Source organism: Sorex fumeus, unplaced genomic scaffold (genome assembly GCF_029834395.1).
Source record: "Sorex fumeus unplaced genomic scaffold, SorFum_2.1 ptg000021l, whole genome shotgun sequence".
Classification (NCBI taxonomy): Eukaryota; Metazoa; Chordata; class Mammalia; order Eulipotyphla; family Soricidae; genus Sorex; species Sorex fumeus.
The window spans coordinates 13,385,062-13,399,280 of NW_026606078.1; the positions used below are offsets into that span (position 1 = coordinate 13,385,062).

Sequence of the window (14,219 nt, forward strand, 5' to 3'; positions counted from 1 at the left end):
TTCATTTGTCATTGAATGTCTGGGTTAATTCCATATCCTAGCTATTGTACTAAGTGCTGCAGTGAACAATAGAGATCATATGTCCTTTCAAATGGATGTGTTTTGACTTGGAGATAGAAAATGAACATTTTGGGGGGTAAGGCATAGATACTAACAACAAGTTGACTCAAATGGCAGCTTATCTTACTTTGATAAATTTCAGAATTATAAGAAAAAATTCCATATGTTTTCCATAGAAACTGGACCCAGCTGAGGATTCCTTTTTTTAAATAGATTTTATTTGGAGGGTTTTTAAGGTTTGGAGGGGGAGAGAGTGAGAGAGAAAGAGAGAGGAACACACTCAAGAGAGAGTGCGGGCTTCCCCAAGAGCAGAGAGAGCCCCTACACACATCCTAGCATTAGACACGAAAGCATGATGGGAGATGCGGGTGACACATGTGCTCAGGCACCACAGTGCTCGGCCATGTGGGCGCAAGAAGCACATTGGGCTGGGCAACATATACACCAAGGATTCCTTTTTTTTAACCAAATCATACCAATAGCTGTTATTTCCAGACATATATTTATATATGTTTGTGAACATACATACATATATATATTCTCAAGCTGTCAGGTAATACATCAACATCATTTGTGTGTGTGTGTTTCTTTAACTAAGGGAAAAGAGGCACTTTTTTTCAGATGCTTATTGATCATCTCTATGTCTTCTTTGTGGATGTGTCTGTGTCTATCTCCCTATTTAATCATTTTATGATTTAGTTACTGACTGGGTTTTATTCACTAGTTTGTTGAGTGCCTTAAAGATTTTGACTGTTCATCCTTTATGTGAAGTATTATGTATAAATATATTCTCACATTCAGTTGTGTGTCATTTTATTTTAACTATGTCATGCAAAAGTTTTTTAAATTCAGATAGTTGCACATGCTTAATTTTTTACAGTGGAATCAGACCAATGGAGACCTCTCAGAGAAACATAAATCCTTTGATATTTACATCCTTTCTTTATATTTTCTACACTTAGCTGATGTGTGTCCTTTTCCTTGTGCCCTCTGAATCATTTTTAAGCCAAGCAATTCAGTTGTCTGAATTGCTTAGATGATGCTACAGTGGTTGCTGGAAAGGTGTCTCTACATCAACTAAGATAAAGAGATAGAAGTGTGTGATTCTGCTGTTTTGTTTTGTTTCTGTTTGCCTGTTTGTTTTATTTTTTCCCCTGGGGATAAAACACAGGACTTTACCATGGAAACTGTGTGTTGTAAAACTGACTGATAACCCAAACTAGAGCTTGGTATTTTGAAAATAAAACAGAGAGAACAAAAAAGAGATGATGGAAACTTGAGAATACAAGCAGAAGAGGGGAGAGCAGCCACGAAATAAAGCTGAGTTGATGAGAAGGGGGTATTTGTCTCACTTCCCTGTGGGTGGACACTACTTCCACTACCCAGCCGTCGCCACAGTCCAGGACGCTTTCCGGACCCGCGTGGCAGCTCCGGCCGAGACCCACGCACGACTGAAGACCCACAGAACAAGATAAGCGGAACTCTCTGAGACATTGGACTCCAGGTTCGGCGGACCCAGGGACAGAGCTTCTCTGCTCGCTCCCACCACCACAGGTGACAAAGGGATTCTAATCAGGAGCCCCACCCTACCCTGCCCTGTCTGCTTCCATCAACCACCCAGGGATCGAATTGTGCACAGGAGACCCACCCTACCCAGATAAATACCCCACTGGCAGACTTCCAACTCTCGACACTACTTCCACTACCCAGCCGTTGCCACACTCCAGGACACTTTCCAGACCCGCGTGGCAGCTCCGGCCGAGACCCACGAACGACTGAAGACCCACAGAACAAGATAAGCAGAACTCTCTGAGACCTTGGACTCCAGGCTCGGCGGACCCAGGGACAGAGCTTCTCTGCTTGCTCCCACCACCACAGGTGACAAAGGGATTCTAATCAGGAGCCCCACCCTACCCTGCCCTGTCTGCTTCCATCAACCACCCAGGAATCGAATTGTGCACAGGAGACCAACCCTACCCAGATAAATACCCCACTGGCAGACTTCCAACTCTTGACACTACTTCCACTACCCAGCCGTCGCCACACTCCAGGATGCTTTCTGGACCCGCGCGGCCGCAATCGGCCACGCGACACATCATAAGACACTAAATACCCATCTTCTGGAATTGTCGTACCATATTTGATAGGGTTCAAATATGGTAACACCTACAAGGGTGATTTGAGATCACCCCAAAAGCCTCTATCCCTCTCGAAAGACTGGCAAGCTACCGAGAGTATTCCGCCCGCACAGAAGAGCCTGGCAAGCTATCCGCTGTGTATTCAATATGCCAAAACCAGTAACTACAACTGGTCTCATTCACCTGACCCTGAAGGCTTCACCGACATGACAGCACTGAGAAGGATGAGAAAGGAGAGGCCGACAAAATCCCAAGGCCGACCTAGGCTGCCACAACGAAGGAAGACAAAAATGATCATCTATACTTTCAATACACGTACGCTAGCATCAGATGCATCCATCGAGGACCTGATGATACAAGCGCGAATGATCAAGGACGACATCATTGGTCTGACCGAGACAAGAAGGCACGAATCTCACCATGCCGTTTTCGACACTGGAGAAGAATTTTTACTCGGAACATACGATAAAAGAGGTGTTGGAGGCGTCGGTGTCCTTGTCAACACAAACTTGGCCAAGAGCATTGATTCATTCGAATGCCTAACAACCCGAATCGGACGTTTACATTTGAATAGATGTGGCTCACTGCCTGCGGTTTCTATCTTCGTTGTCTACGCACCAGCATCTCATTATGATGAAAGAGAAATCGAGAAGTTCTACATGGAGCTAGAGAAGTTCTATAAAGAAGACCACACCTTCTACAAGATCATTGTGGGTGATTTTAATGCCAAGATAGGACCGAGAAGATCAGCTGAAGAACTTCACATCGGGACCCATGGCCTAGAATGGAACGAACAGGGTGAGAGACTGTCTGAGTTCATCATGTCGACCAAGACCATTCATGGTAACTCACAGGTACAGAAGGCAGAATCTAAACGATGGACATGGGAGTCTCCCAGTGGACAATTCCACAACGAAATAGACCACATCATATTCAATCGGCGGTTTTGCCTGACTGATGTCGCTGTTGTCCCAAAATTTTGAACGGGATCGGACCACCGTCTCCTTCGTGCAAAATTCTACTTCACAGAGCGGGGAGAAAGGGCTGAAAAGTTCAAAAAGAGAACTCCCAGAATGACCACCAACTGGGAACTCTTTGGTACTATTGCGGCAACATGGGAAGATGCCATTGTTGACAACATTGACGAGCAATACAATCGACTGGTTCAGCACCTCCATGAATGTGAGAGGAACGCCAAGAGAGAGATAGCCACAAAAAATCGCCTCTCTTAGAAAACTCTTGAGCTAATTCGCCAGCGTGGTTTGGCGCATGTCTCAGACAACCGCAAGCTAACCTCCAAGCTCGCAAAGCAGTGCAGAGATGCGATCAAGGAAGACCTCAAAGAGAGAAGAGCAGAAGTACTGGTAGATGTCCCAGAAGCCGGGAAAAGTATTCGTAACGCCTGCCTGTCCTTCGCCAACTATAAGACCAAGATGACTGCCCTCTGACGTCCTGATGGATCCATCACATCCTCCAGAACGGCAATGGAGAAGATTATCCAAGACTTCTACTCAAATCACTTCGATAGCCGTGTCCACTTGCCGACATACTAAATGCCACAGGATGGATATGTCATTCCCAACGTTCTCCCTTCCGAAATCCGACACGCCATTTAGTCGGTAAAGAAACGAACAGAACCCGCCCAGTCAAGGTCAGACCTGAACACCTGAAGAACCTGCCGTCAGTACTCATCAATACACTGGCTCGGCTCTTCACACACTACCTGTCTGAATGCAAGGTTCCATCCCAATGGAAAACCAGCAGGACCGTACTACTGTTCAAGAAGGGAGACATCCATGACATTGGCAACTATCGCCCGATCTGCCTATTGTCTGTCATCTACAAGTTGTTCACTCGAGTCATCCTAAATAGGATTGGCAGAACACTAGATGAAGGACAACCATGCGAGCAAGCAGGGTTCCGCAAAGGATTCAGCACCATCGACCATATCCACACAATAACCAAGCTCATTGAGGTTTCTCGGGAGTTCAAGATGCCGCTCTGTTTAACGTTCATTGATTTAAAGAAGGCCTTTGATTCTGTTGAGACGGAAGCAGCCATTGAAGCCCTAGCCAATCAGGGCATTCAAGCCCAATACATCAGGATCCTCCGTGAGCTGTATTGCAGAATCACTACCAGGATCTCACCATTCTACAAAGAAGTGATCGTTGATGTCAAGAGAGGGGTGCGGCAGGGTGATACCATTTCACTGAAACTCTTCAGTGCCACCCTCGAGAACATCATGCGACGACTGGAATGGGAAGGAATGGGAGTGAAGTTAGATGGTCGGCAACTACACCACCTCCGCTTTGCTGATGACATTGTTTTAATAACACCAAACATCAGCCAAGTGGCACAAATGCTGGCCGACTATGACCGTGAGTGTGGAAAGGTAGGACTACAGCTGAATCTTACGAAGACAATTTTTATGAGAAACAGCCTTGTTCCTGACGCCCCATTCACTCTCAATGGATCGACCATCTCCGAATGCAACAGCTATGTGTACCTAGGTCAAGAGGTCAACATGACAAATGACCTGGCACCCTAGCTGCGCAGGAGGAAGAGAGCGGCTTGGAACGCCTTCAAGAACGTCGAGGAAATAGCTAAGAGGACGAAGAACCTCTGGCTCCGGGCACATCTCTTTGATTCCACTGTTCTTCCTGCATTAACATATGCCTCAGAGACCTGGGCCCTATGCAAACAAGATGAGAACGCTATTCAGGTCTCCCAAAGAAGAATAGAAAGAGCTGTGCTTGGAATATCACGTTTCACTCAAATGAGAGAAAGAATCCGGAGTTCTGACATCCGTGGACGATCAAGGATCAGGGACGCTTTCTCATTTGCCAAGGTGTCGAAAATCAGATGGGCTGGTCACGTAATGAGATTTAAAGACGACCACTGGACTAGAGCTGTTACTGATTGGATTCCACGGGATGTCAAAAGACCGCGTGGCCGCCCACCTACCAGATGGTCAGACTTCTTCGTCAAGATCATGAATGATTGGTTTGAGGCCCTTCATGTTCCCGGAGCGAACAGATGCCATTGGGCTACACTAGCACGCGACAGGGAGAAATGGAGACGTTACTGGCACCCGCTCGAGCAAATCGACGACTAACGGGAAGTTAAGTGATTAAGTGATTAAGTGATCCCTGTGGGCCTGGAGCACTGGGTGACAATAGCTGCTTTCATCATAGGACAGACAGTAATAGTCTGCCTCGTCCTCAGGCTGCACCCCAGTGATGGTCAGGTGTGCAGCGTTGGAGGAACTCTCAATGGACCCAGAAAACCTATCGGGAACTCCAGAGGGTCTTTCATTGAATGCATAGATCACGTTTGTGGGGGAACTCCACGGCGCTGCTGGTACCAGGACACATAGTAATCCCCTATGTTTCCACTGCTGCGAGTACAAGAAATGGTGACCTTTTCCCCTGGAGACCGGGACACAGATGGGATCTGACTCAGCACAAACTGGGCCCAACTCCCTGAAAGGAAAGAAGAGAAATATCAATGAGACAGACAGATACAGTTTCCGGAGAGGAGGGAGAGGTCATCATCCTATTGCAACCCCTGCAAAATTCCCTGCAAGCACTACCTGTACAGGAGGCCAGGAAGGTGAGGAGCAACAGAGTCCAGGCCATGCTGAAGACATCCTCACACTTGATGTCCAGGACTTGGCAGTCACACTCTGTCCAGGAGCCGCCCTTTATAGGACCTCCTACTCCACAGGGTGGGAGGTTTTCATGCAAACCTTCCCCTTTCAGGAAGCCTTGCAAACCCCTCCTTATAATTGGCCTAGACTCAAGCTGAGTAAAGAGAGATTAGAACAGGGGGAAGGATATCACCACAGCAAGGGAGGGTGACATTTGCTGGGCAAGAGATTTATATTACAGAGCACTGCACCCTGGTGGATACAGGAGAAATTTCTCACCGGGGTCAGTGCTGTCCAGAGCTCCTCTTTCTACAACTCACATCCCTGAGTTTTCTATATCATTAACCAACATTCTCTGAACTGCACTTAATCTCACTTTGCTTTTTATACTTCCTGACTGTACGAATTGACCATGACAATGTGAGTTATTCTGTGGAATATCATAAGGAGAATGAGCTGCATTGAAGAAAAGGGAGTGGTATCTGCACTGAATTCAACTCCAAGGTAAGCTGGGGCAAAGAACTTTCCACACTAGCAGAAACAAAGATTATGTGCACAGAATGTATGATCTACGATGCACCAAGAAACACTATGAACGTTGAAGCAAATGGAGCATGCAACATTTCTAATATATGTTGAATTACATTGGCCATCATTTATTATAGATTTTTAGAAGAAAACTTGGTACAGATCTAACCGTTGGTTTGGGTATCAGTTCAACATGAATCTAGGGGCTGACTTTCCCACAGCTGCACTAGTAACCGTGAGTTCCTGAGCTCTATCTCTGAGTTCTCTAGGCTAAATCTCCAGTTTGGCTAGTTGCAGGTGTAACAATGCCAGGGATGATTAATAGGGAGACATTACACTGGGTATTTACATCTGCCTGGTAAGGAGCAAGTTCAGAGCTGAGCACCTGGGAGTCAAATGCAGGAGTTCAGCATGTCTAAGACAGGCTAAGCGGTGACAATGACACAGGCCACCTGGTTTTCATATCATGAATACATTTGGTTTACCCATACCGTACAAATTAGACAATGTCACAACCGCCTTACACAGACCCAATTTTTACATTAGTGCAGATCTGGAGCCGTCAATGACAGGTGTTTGAGAAAGTTTTTATGACTGGAAAGACCAGGCCTTTTGGGTGTGCTCATAGAATTCATTATGTATCTAATTATGAGCAACTAGGCTTATTTTGTATTACTTCATTTAAAGGGATGGAGTGCTAGCACAGCAGGTAGGGCATTTGCCTTGCATGCAGCCGACCCGGCCGACCCGAATTCGATTCCACCACCCTTCTCAGAGAGCCCGGAAAGCTACCCTAAGTATCTCATCCGCATGGCAAAGCCTAGCAAGCTACCTGTGACATATTCGATATGCCAACAATGGTAAAAACAAGTCTGACAATGGAGACATTACTGGGCCCACACAAGCAAATCGATGAACAATGGGAGGACAGTGCTACAGTGCTACAGTGCATTTTATAGCATACGTAATCTAATATATTTTAATCACTCACTTTAGTGGTGCTGAGAAAAAGGTCACTGTCGGGAGGACAGTTGTTCATCGATTTGCTTGAGCAAGCCCAGTAACATCTCCATTGGAGACTTTGTTGTTACTGTGTTTGGCATACCGAATACATCACGGGTAGTTGCCAGGCTCTGCCATGCAGGCGAGATACTCTCGGTAGCTTGCTGGGCTCTCAGAGAGGGGTGGAGGAATCGAACTCGGGTTGGCCATGTTGGCTGCATGCAAGGCAAACGCCCTACAGCTGTGCTATTGCTCCAGCCCGTAAATATAAAATATATAAAGATATCATAAAATTTAGGAGGTATTAAAATGGTTCGTACTATTGCAAAACCTGTATTTCTTTTTGAAAGTTTCCCTCAAATTATTGAGCAAACCTGCCATAGCTCACTAACAAGCTTAGGAGCCACATTTTTCCAATATTCCTGAATCCCAAATTGACCTTGTAAAAACACAGGCAAATTTTTTCCTGAAAAATATAGACAGGTTTTATAAGATATTATAGGAGGCCCAGAGCAATAGTACAGTGGATAGGACACTTTCCTTGCTTGCAGCAGACCCGGGTTCAATCGCTGGCACTTTATGGTCACTTTGAGCATCCAACAACAGAGATCCCATGTCAGGAACAGATCAGTAAGTCCAGAGCACCACAGGGTATGGCCACAAAACAAATCAAAAAAAGAGGGGGAAGGGGCGGAGGCTCTAATATATTTAATAGTAACTATATTAGTAGAACTGAAGACTTGTTGTTTTGCTCTATTTTACATAAAATGTGGTTCTAAGGATAGTTTTGATGATAATTTTTTAAAAATACCAATGATAGATAGGTTTAAATGATGTCAATTCTAGTTGTCATATGTTGAAAGTGTCTCTAAAATGCCAGATATTTCTTGGGGGCCAGAGAGATAGCGTAGTGGGTAGGGCACTTGCCTTGCACCCAGCTGACACAAACATTCCATAGGTTCCCCAAACACTGTCAGGAGCAACTCCTGAATGCAAAACCAGGAGTAAGAATCTCTGGGTGTGACCCACAAACAAACCAATGAATAAATGAATAATCAATCAATAAAATGCCAGATGTTTGAATGAGAAAGTTAGGCTCTGGGATCATTCTTTCTGGGTTGATACTGACACAAGCCGCAATGCCTGCAAGAGGCTTGAGCAACAGTTCTGCTGGAAAATGGTGCTGACCCCAGGGTGGCAGACAACAGTGCGAGACTGTTCTCCACTAGATGCCCTGGATCCAATCACATAAATAGAAGCAAAGTTTCTTTCTTATCATGCAGGCTATTGCTGCGTGGGTGACAGCTCTCCCAAACTGGCTGTGGGGGAGATGGGAAGACAGTGAAACAATAGTGAGAGATATCAGCAACTCTTGGTGAAATTCAGAGAAATTGGAAACCTCACACATTGAAGATAGACAAGTAAGCCAGTGCAACTTCTGGAAATATACATCTGACTGCGTTATGTCCCAGGAAGGGAGTTTCACTCCCACATTGACCAGACCAGACGTGAGGATACAAATGCAAGGCCCCTTTATTGCTAGCTTGAGCAAGGGTTCAAGTCTCATCCAATGCCGTGGAGTCTTGACAAAGACCCTGGCCCAAGTTGCAGGAAACATTATATAGCATTTTGTTACATAAGCAATGTTTGGCAGTATCCCCAAGAATTGAGGTGAAGCAATCACAAGACTGTGAGTTAATTGGTTATGCCCACCTGCTGTGCCCAGAGATATCCTACTTATCACAGGATTGGCTAGAGGCTTCTAGGGGATTTCCAGTCTCTGCAAGGACAGTCTCAGGGAATTCTTTAGGAGGAGGGGGGAGGGGAAACAGATATTTAGGTCTACTGCTTGTTTTGCTGAAGTACGGCCTGTCATGGCATCTATGAGGTGCTTTTCAGCCTCACAACTGCTCTGATCATCTAGAATGTTACCAATTGGCTTGACCATTCTACCTCTTGAGATGAAAACTAACATTGGAATAAATAAAAACTAGTAAACCAATGCTCCTGCAACCCTTTGCATGAGAGCAAACAGATTATCAAATAGCAGAAAAGAGCACCTTCAGCTGAAAAATCAACAAAATGTGGTATGTTCACATACTGAAATATAATTCAGCAAAGATTCTTGGATATTTACTATGCTTAGTCCAACTTACCAGCTGGAAAAGACAAATACTTTATCAATTTTCCAATATGTGAAATGGAACCCTGAATAGGGAATAAACCATCATTACAGAAAATCTTTAGATTTTGAGACAGTTTGGGGTTAGCTGGGGGGAAGGGTAGGGGCATTGAGCAGTGTGGAAGCCGCTGATTTGGTGTAGATAGATGGAAACGAGATGTGAGGTGACAGATATAGACAGTGTATACTGAAAAGTATACTGACAGTGTATACTGACAGTGTACACTAGCATGCGACAGGGACAAATGGAGACGTTACTGGCGCCCGCTCGAGCAAATCGACAATTAACGGGAAGTCAAGTGATAAAGTGATACTGAAAGGAGGAGTGAAACTTATGAAGGTTGTAATCTGGTGTGAACTTGGTAGCAGAATAAACTAATGTCCTATGTCACATCATGCATGGGCCAAGAAGTATTGTGTAATAAAAATGTAAATAAAGTAAAGGAGTTGCAAATACCAATTTTTTCAGAATCTATCAATGTGAAATATCCAGAACAGAAAATTCATGAGGTTTAAACATGGATTAGTGATTTTCTTGGAGTGAGTAGGGTGAGGTAGGATGAGAAGAATCACTAAAGGGTTTGAACTTTCTTTCCAGAATGTTGGAGTACAAGGAGCTTAGGTTTATCAGATTGCACCCATCACAGTGCTCCCGAGTCATTCCCATTACTTTGTCTGTAACCACTTCTATGCTCTCTTCCCCAACCAATTTTAAGGACTCATCCTTCTTAGACACTGAAGCTGTACTGTAAGTTAATATTCCCTTTCTCCTCTCCTTATGTCTTTTGACCAACATATAAACATACATAATATAAATCATTTTGTATGGACACAGTAAGAAATACTTTGAGCTTAGTGCAATGTCCTTTTAGTGCAATGTCCTTTTTGTATAGATACAGGAAGACAATTAATGTTATGCTTTATAACTTAGGATTTAATTGACCTTGAATATTATTCACTCCTGGGCATCTGCTTTCTCAACTTAAGCCTCAGTTGCCCTCACTTCCTAGCACCCCAAAAGCAGGGTCCGGACGTGGGACTGGATGGAACCAGTGCAAGCCGGTAAGTTATGTGCTACCCTGGCATCGAGATGGGCCAGGCCAAGGTGCCACAATTCTTAACTATAAGTTAAGAGTTTGATCATAGGCAAATGCTGTCATGATCCAAAAGTAACGATGAGACTAGGACCCTGCTGCTAAGAATAGGAAAGATATCTGGCCTGAGCACTGCAGTCTGAGATTGAGATGGCCCTGGGAGAGCAATTCTATAAGCTCAAAGTATTTCTTACTGTGTCCATACAAAATGATTTATATTATGTATGTTTATATGTTGGTCGGACACGGAGAGGAGAAACACACCAAGGGAATTCTGTTCTAGTGTGAGTTGATCTGCAAAATGAGAATCTGTCCTAGAAGTAGTTTTCCTGTGTGTCCTGACTAGCTTGGATGAGACTGAACTTTCTCCCCTTCAAACTGCCTTCAGTAAATGATTTCAGTATATAGAGGCTGTTTCCCTTATCTCACAGGAACCTAGCTGGTCTTAGGTGTGCATGATCCCAGGTGCTAAACCAGGCCTGATCTTTGGGATGTAGATGCCTGGCTCCAGGCAGGCTGATCTTGGAGATGTAGGCTCCAAGCTCTAGCAGACTGGTCTTTGATGTGTTAATCCAAGTAGCTTGTCAAAGGTGAGGCCAAGATTACTGGCCTGCTGATGTAAAGAAACACTGTAGATGTAAAGAAACTGTATGTTTTGCTGCCTCAATGTTCTTTCGAAACTCCTTTTGATGACATCACTATATCGGCCCTTTAGAGGTACCATGATGTATATAAGGGGATTTTCGGGGCTCTCTGGGGGTGCTCTCTGGGTGCATGTGCTTGAGGACACCTGAGGCCTCCATGACATACATTTCTTGCATGTAATAAACTGCTGCTTAGACCAACCAGCTTGGCCCTCGTTTCCTTCCTTCGCCTGACCATCTCCATTGACCTCCCTGGAGTGGGGAAACGGCCTGAGACTACCGAACAAGGGCGGCAGGAGAGATAGACTGCTGCCGCCCCCTTGCCCGCTCTTTTGTGTGTTTACACACCAGAATGATGGGATATTGAAAAATTAGGTTTTGGTGTTGACTATGCTAGTCTGTCAATTCATGAAGCACAATTGAGCTGGACACTGTAAGAGTGTTTAAACATGATTAATAAAGGTAACATCTTGACATAGCTATTAAGCACACCCAGTCTGAGAAGGAGCCATCACTGACCCTGTTCAGTGGCTTTGTGCTCAGACACACTCAGAAAGTACAGGCTCCACAGCTCTGTTTCCTGTTTGGCACAGGCTGACACGTGGAGATCATTAAGACCATGCCTAGGTTTTTGTCTCACTTCTCCTTGAGTCTGAAGCACTGTGACATTGCTGATACTTTTGTCCCATGCAGAACAATAATAATCAGCCTCATCCTCAGGCTGCACGCCTGAGATGGTCAGAGTGGCCTTGTTTCCAGATGAAGAACCAGTGAACCTAGCTGGAATCCCTGTAGGTCGAGTACTTTCAATCATCACAGTTTTGGGGGCAGCACCAGGTATCTGCTGGTACCAGCCTGTTCTAGAATAACCGACATTGTTGCTGTTTCCAGTGCAGGAGAGGGTGACTGTCTGTCCCACAGACCCTGACACTGAGACTTCCTGCGTCAGTCCAGTCTGTGCCCAGGAGCCTGGAATGGAACATGGGAGACACAGAGATGAGTCAGTTACTAGCCACCGCCTGTTCTCAAAACAAAGCATTTTCCCACCACTGCACCCCTCAACCCAGAGCATGGTCTCCAGCATAATCATTTCCCCAAGTTCCCACTGTCAGTCACCTGGGTACTGAGTTAGCAGGAAGAGGAGGAGGACAGGAGGCCAGGCCATTGCAGAGACACCCTGGACTTGGATTTGGAGCTCACAAGGGAGACAACTGCACAAAGTCCCTCTTATCTTCATCCCCTGATGGAAGAGCAGAAAGGAGCCCTTTATGCAAATCACCCCCTACCCCATCTGCCCCTGGGCCTACATTTGGTGAAAGCTGAGGTGGAGGTGGAGCTGGGGCATCCTCCAGGGTTCTAGAGGTCACAGTTTGTAATCCCCAGGGCATGCAGAGCCCCAGGTGACTGTTTGAGACTGAGTTCCCTCTGCAGGCTCAGGAACAAGCCCACAGCGCCACCTGCCGAGTCAGAAGATCACCACAGAGATCACACAATGTGCCAGCACTAACCTAATTGTCAGCTGTCCACAGACAGCTGACCACAACAGCTCCTAAACTGAATCAAAGTAGCAGATTCTAAAGTTTCTAAACATCCGTATTCAGTAGGTTATTATGCTCATAGGGCAGGATCTATATCAACCTCTGAGTGCCATGTGAAGTGTCATGCCTAAAGCATTCTAGGAAACGTTATTAAGCTTGTTGAAGGTACTCAGCTTCATTGGTGCATCCTCAACCATCCCCTGAACCTGATAAACATTGGGGATGGCTAGTCCACAGAATAGATTTAAGGTTTTTCTCCTGGAGTGGTGTCCACTCCTAAAATGAACCCTTTCTCACAATTTACTGGGCTTTGAGATCAAGCAGGGACACTTGACACAAGAGTCAGAAGGTGTCCAGAAAACAAATGTGGGCAAGCCCGGATCCCTGTATTGGTGCCTGACATCTCAGGGTAATTTAGAATCACCAAGGAGTCACAATGTGTTTTCCTTGTAAACTTGTTTTTCCACTTCAATTCCCTTGTATGATGGTTGTCCTTTTGGCAGTAACTGGGAGGCGCATTCTTTACTATGATACTAGACTTTGGGTATGTCAATTATCATGTAGAATGAAAACTATGTCTTTGGAGCATTTAGAATTAGTTGAATGTATTTATTTTTACTGAGATTCTCTGTTTTCCAATGCTGTTAATAATAGTTTCACCTGTGCATAATTCAAATACCACACTCATTACTAATATCACCCTCTCTCTACACCACAAACAATATCATCCATCCCCTTCAGCCCCATGCCATTGCCACCAACTCAATTGTTCTCCCATTATATTTCCTTTGAACATTTGCTTCTACTTGCTGAGCATCTTTAAGTTCGACATATGATACAGAGAGCATTCTGTGTCTCCCTCCTTCTATTTGACTTCACTCAGCATGATATCCTCTAGTTATATCTATTTTATATAATTTTTGGAGGCTGAAAATTACATGATTTTGACATTTGTTTGAACTGCATATTAGTCCATTTTGTATATATACCATAATTTATTAATCCATTCACACAAAGTTGGGAAGTTAGGTTGTTTTCTCACTTTGGCTATTGCATTAAGAGTGACAATAAACTCTGGTGTGCATATTTCCTTTGGGATTAATGTTTCTGTATTTTGCAGATAGATTCCAAGGAGTATATCATAGAGTGTATCTATATCAGTATATCATAGGGTTGTTCTATGCTTATTTTCGATAGATCGACATATTAGTTTCCACAGAGACTGAACCGGAGCACACTCCCACCAGGAGCAGTTGATAATTCTTTTATCACCACAACTCTTTCAACAATGACTATTTCCAGATATTTAGATATAAACATATAGGTTGGTTTAAACATTAAATTTCCAGACAGCATCCCTGAGTGGGACAAGTTTTTCTTATCA

The 14,219-nt window shown here is 44.6% G+C and overlaps 1 pseudogene and 1 gene segment (V, D, J or C); both read right to left on the bottom strand.

Annotated features, from left to right (window-relative positions):
- Window positions 1–5,328: 5,328 nt before the first annotated feature.
- Window positions 5,329–5,836, bottom strand: LOC130022902 (immunoglobulin lambda variable 6-57-like; annotated as a pseudogene).
- Window positions 5,837–11,808: 5,972 nt separating this feature from the next.
- On the bottom strand, window positions 11,809–12,516 carry LOC130022903 (immunoglobulin lambda variable 2-18-like). The segment is given in 2 exon segments: window positions 11,809–12,266; window positions 12,414–12,516. Coding segments are annotated over 2 exon segments (507 nt in total).
- Window positions 12,517–14,219: the final 1,703 nt, after the last annotated feature.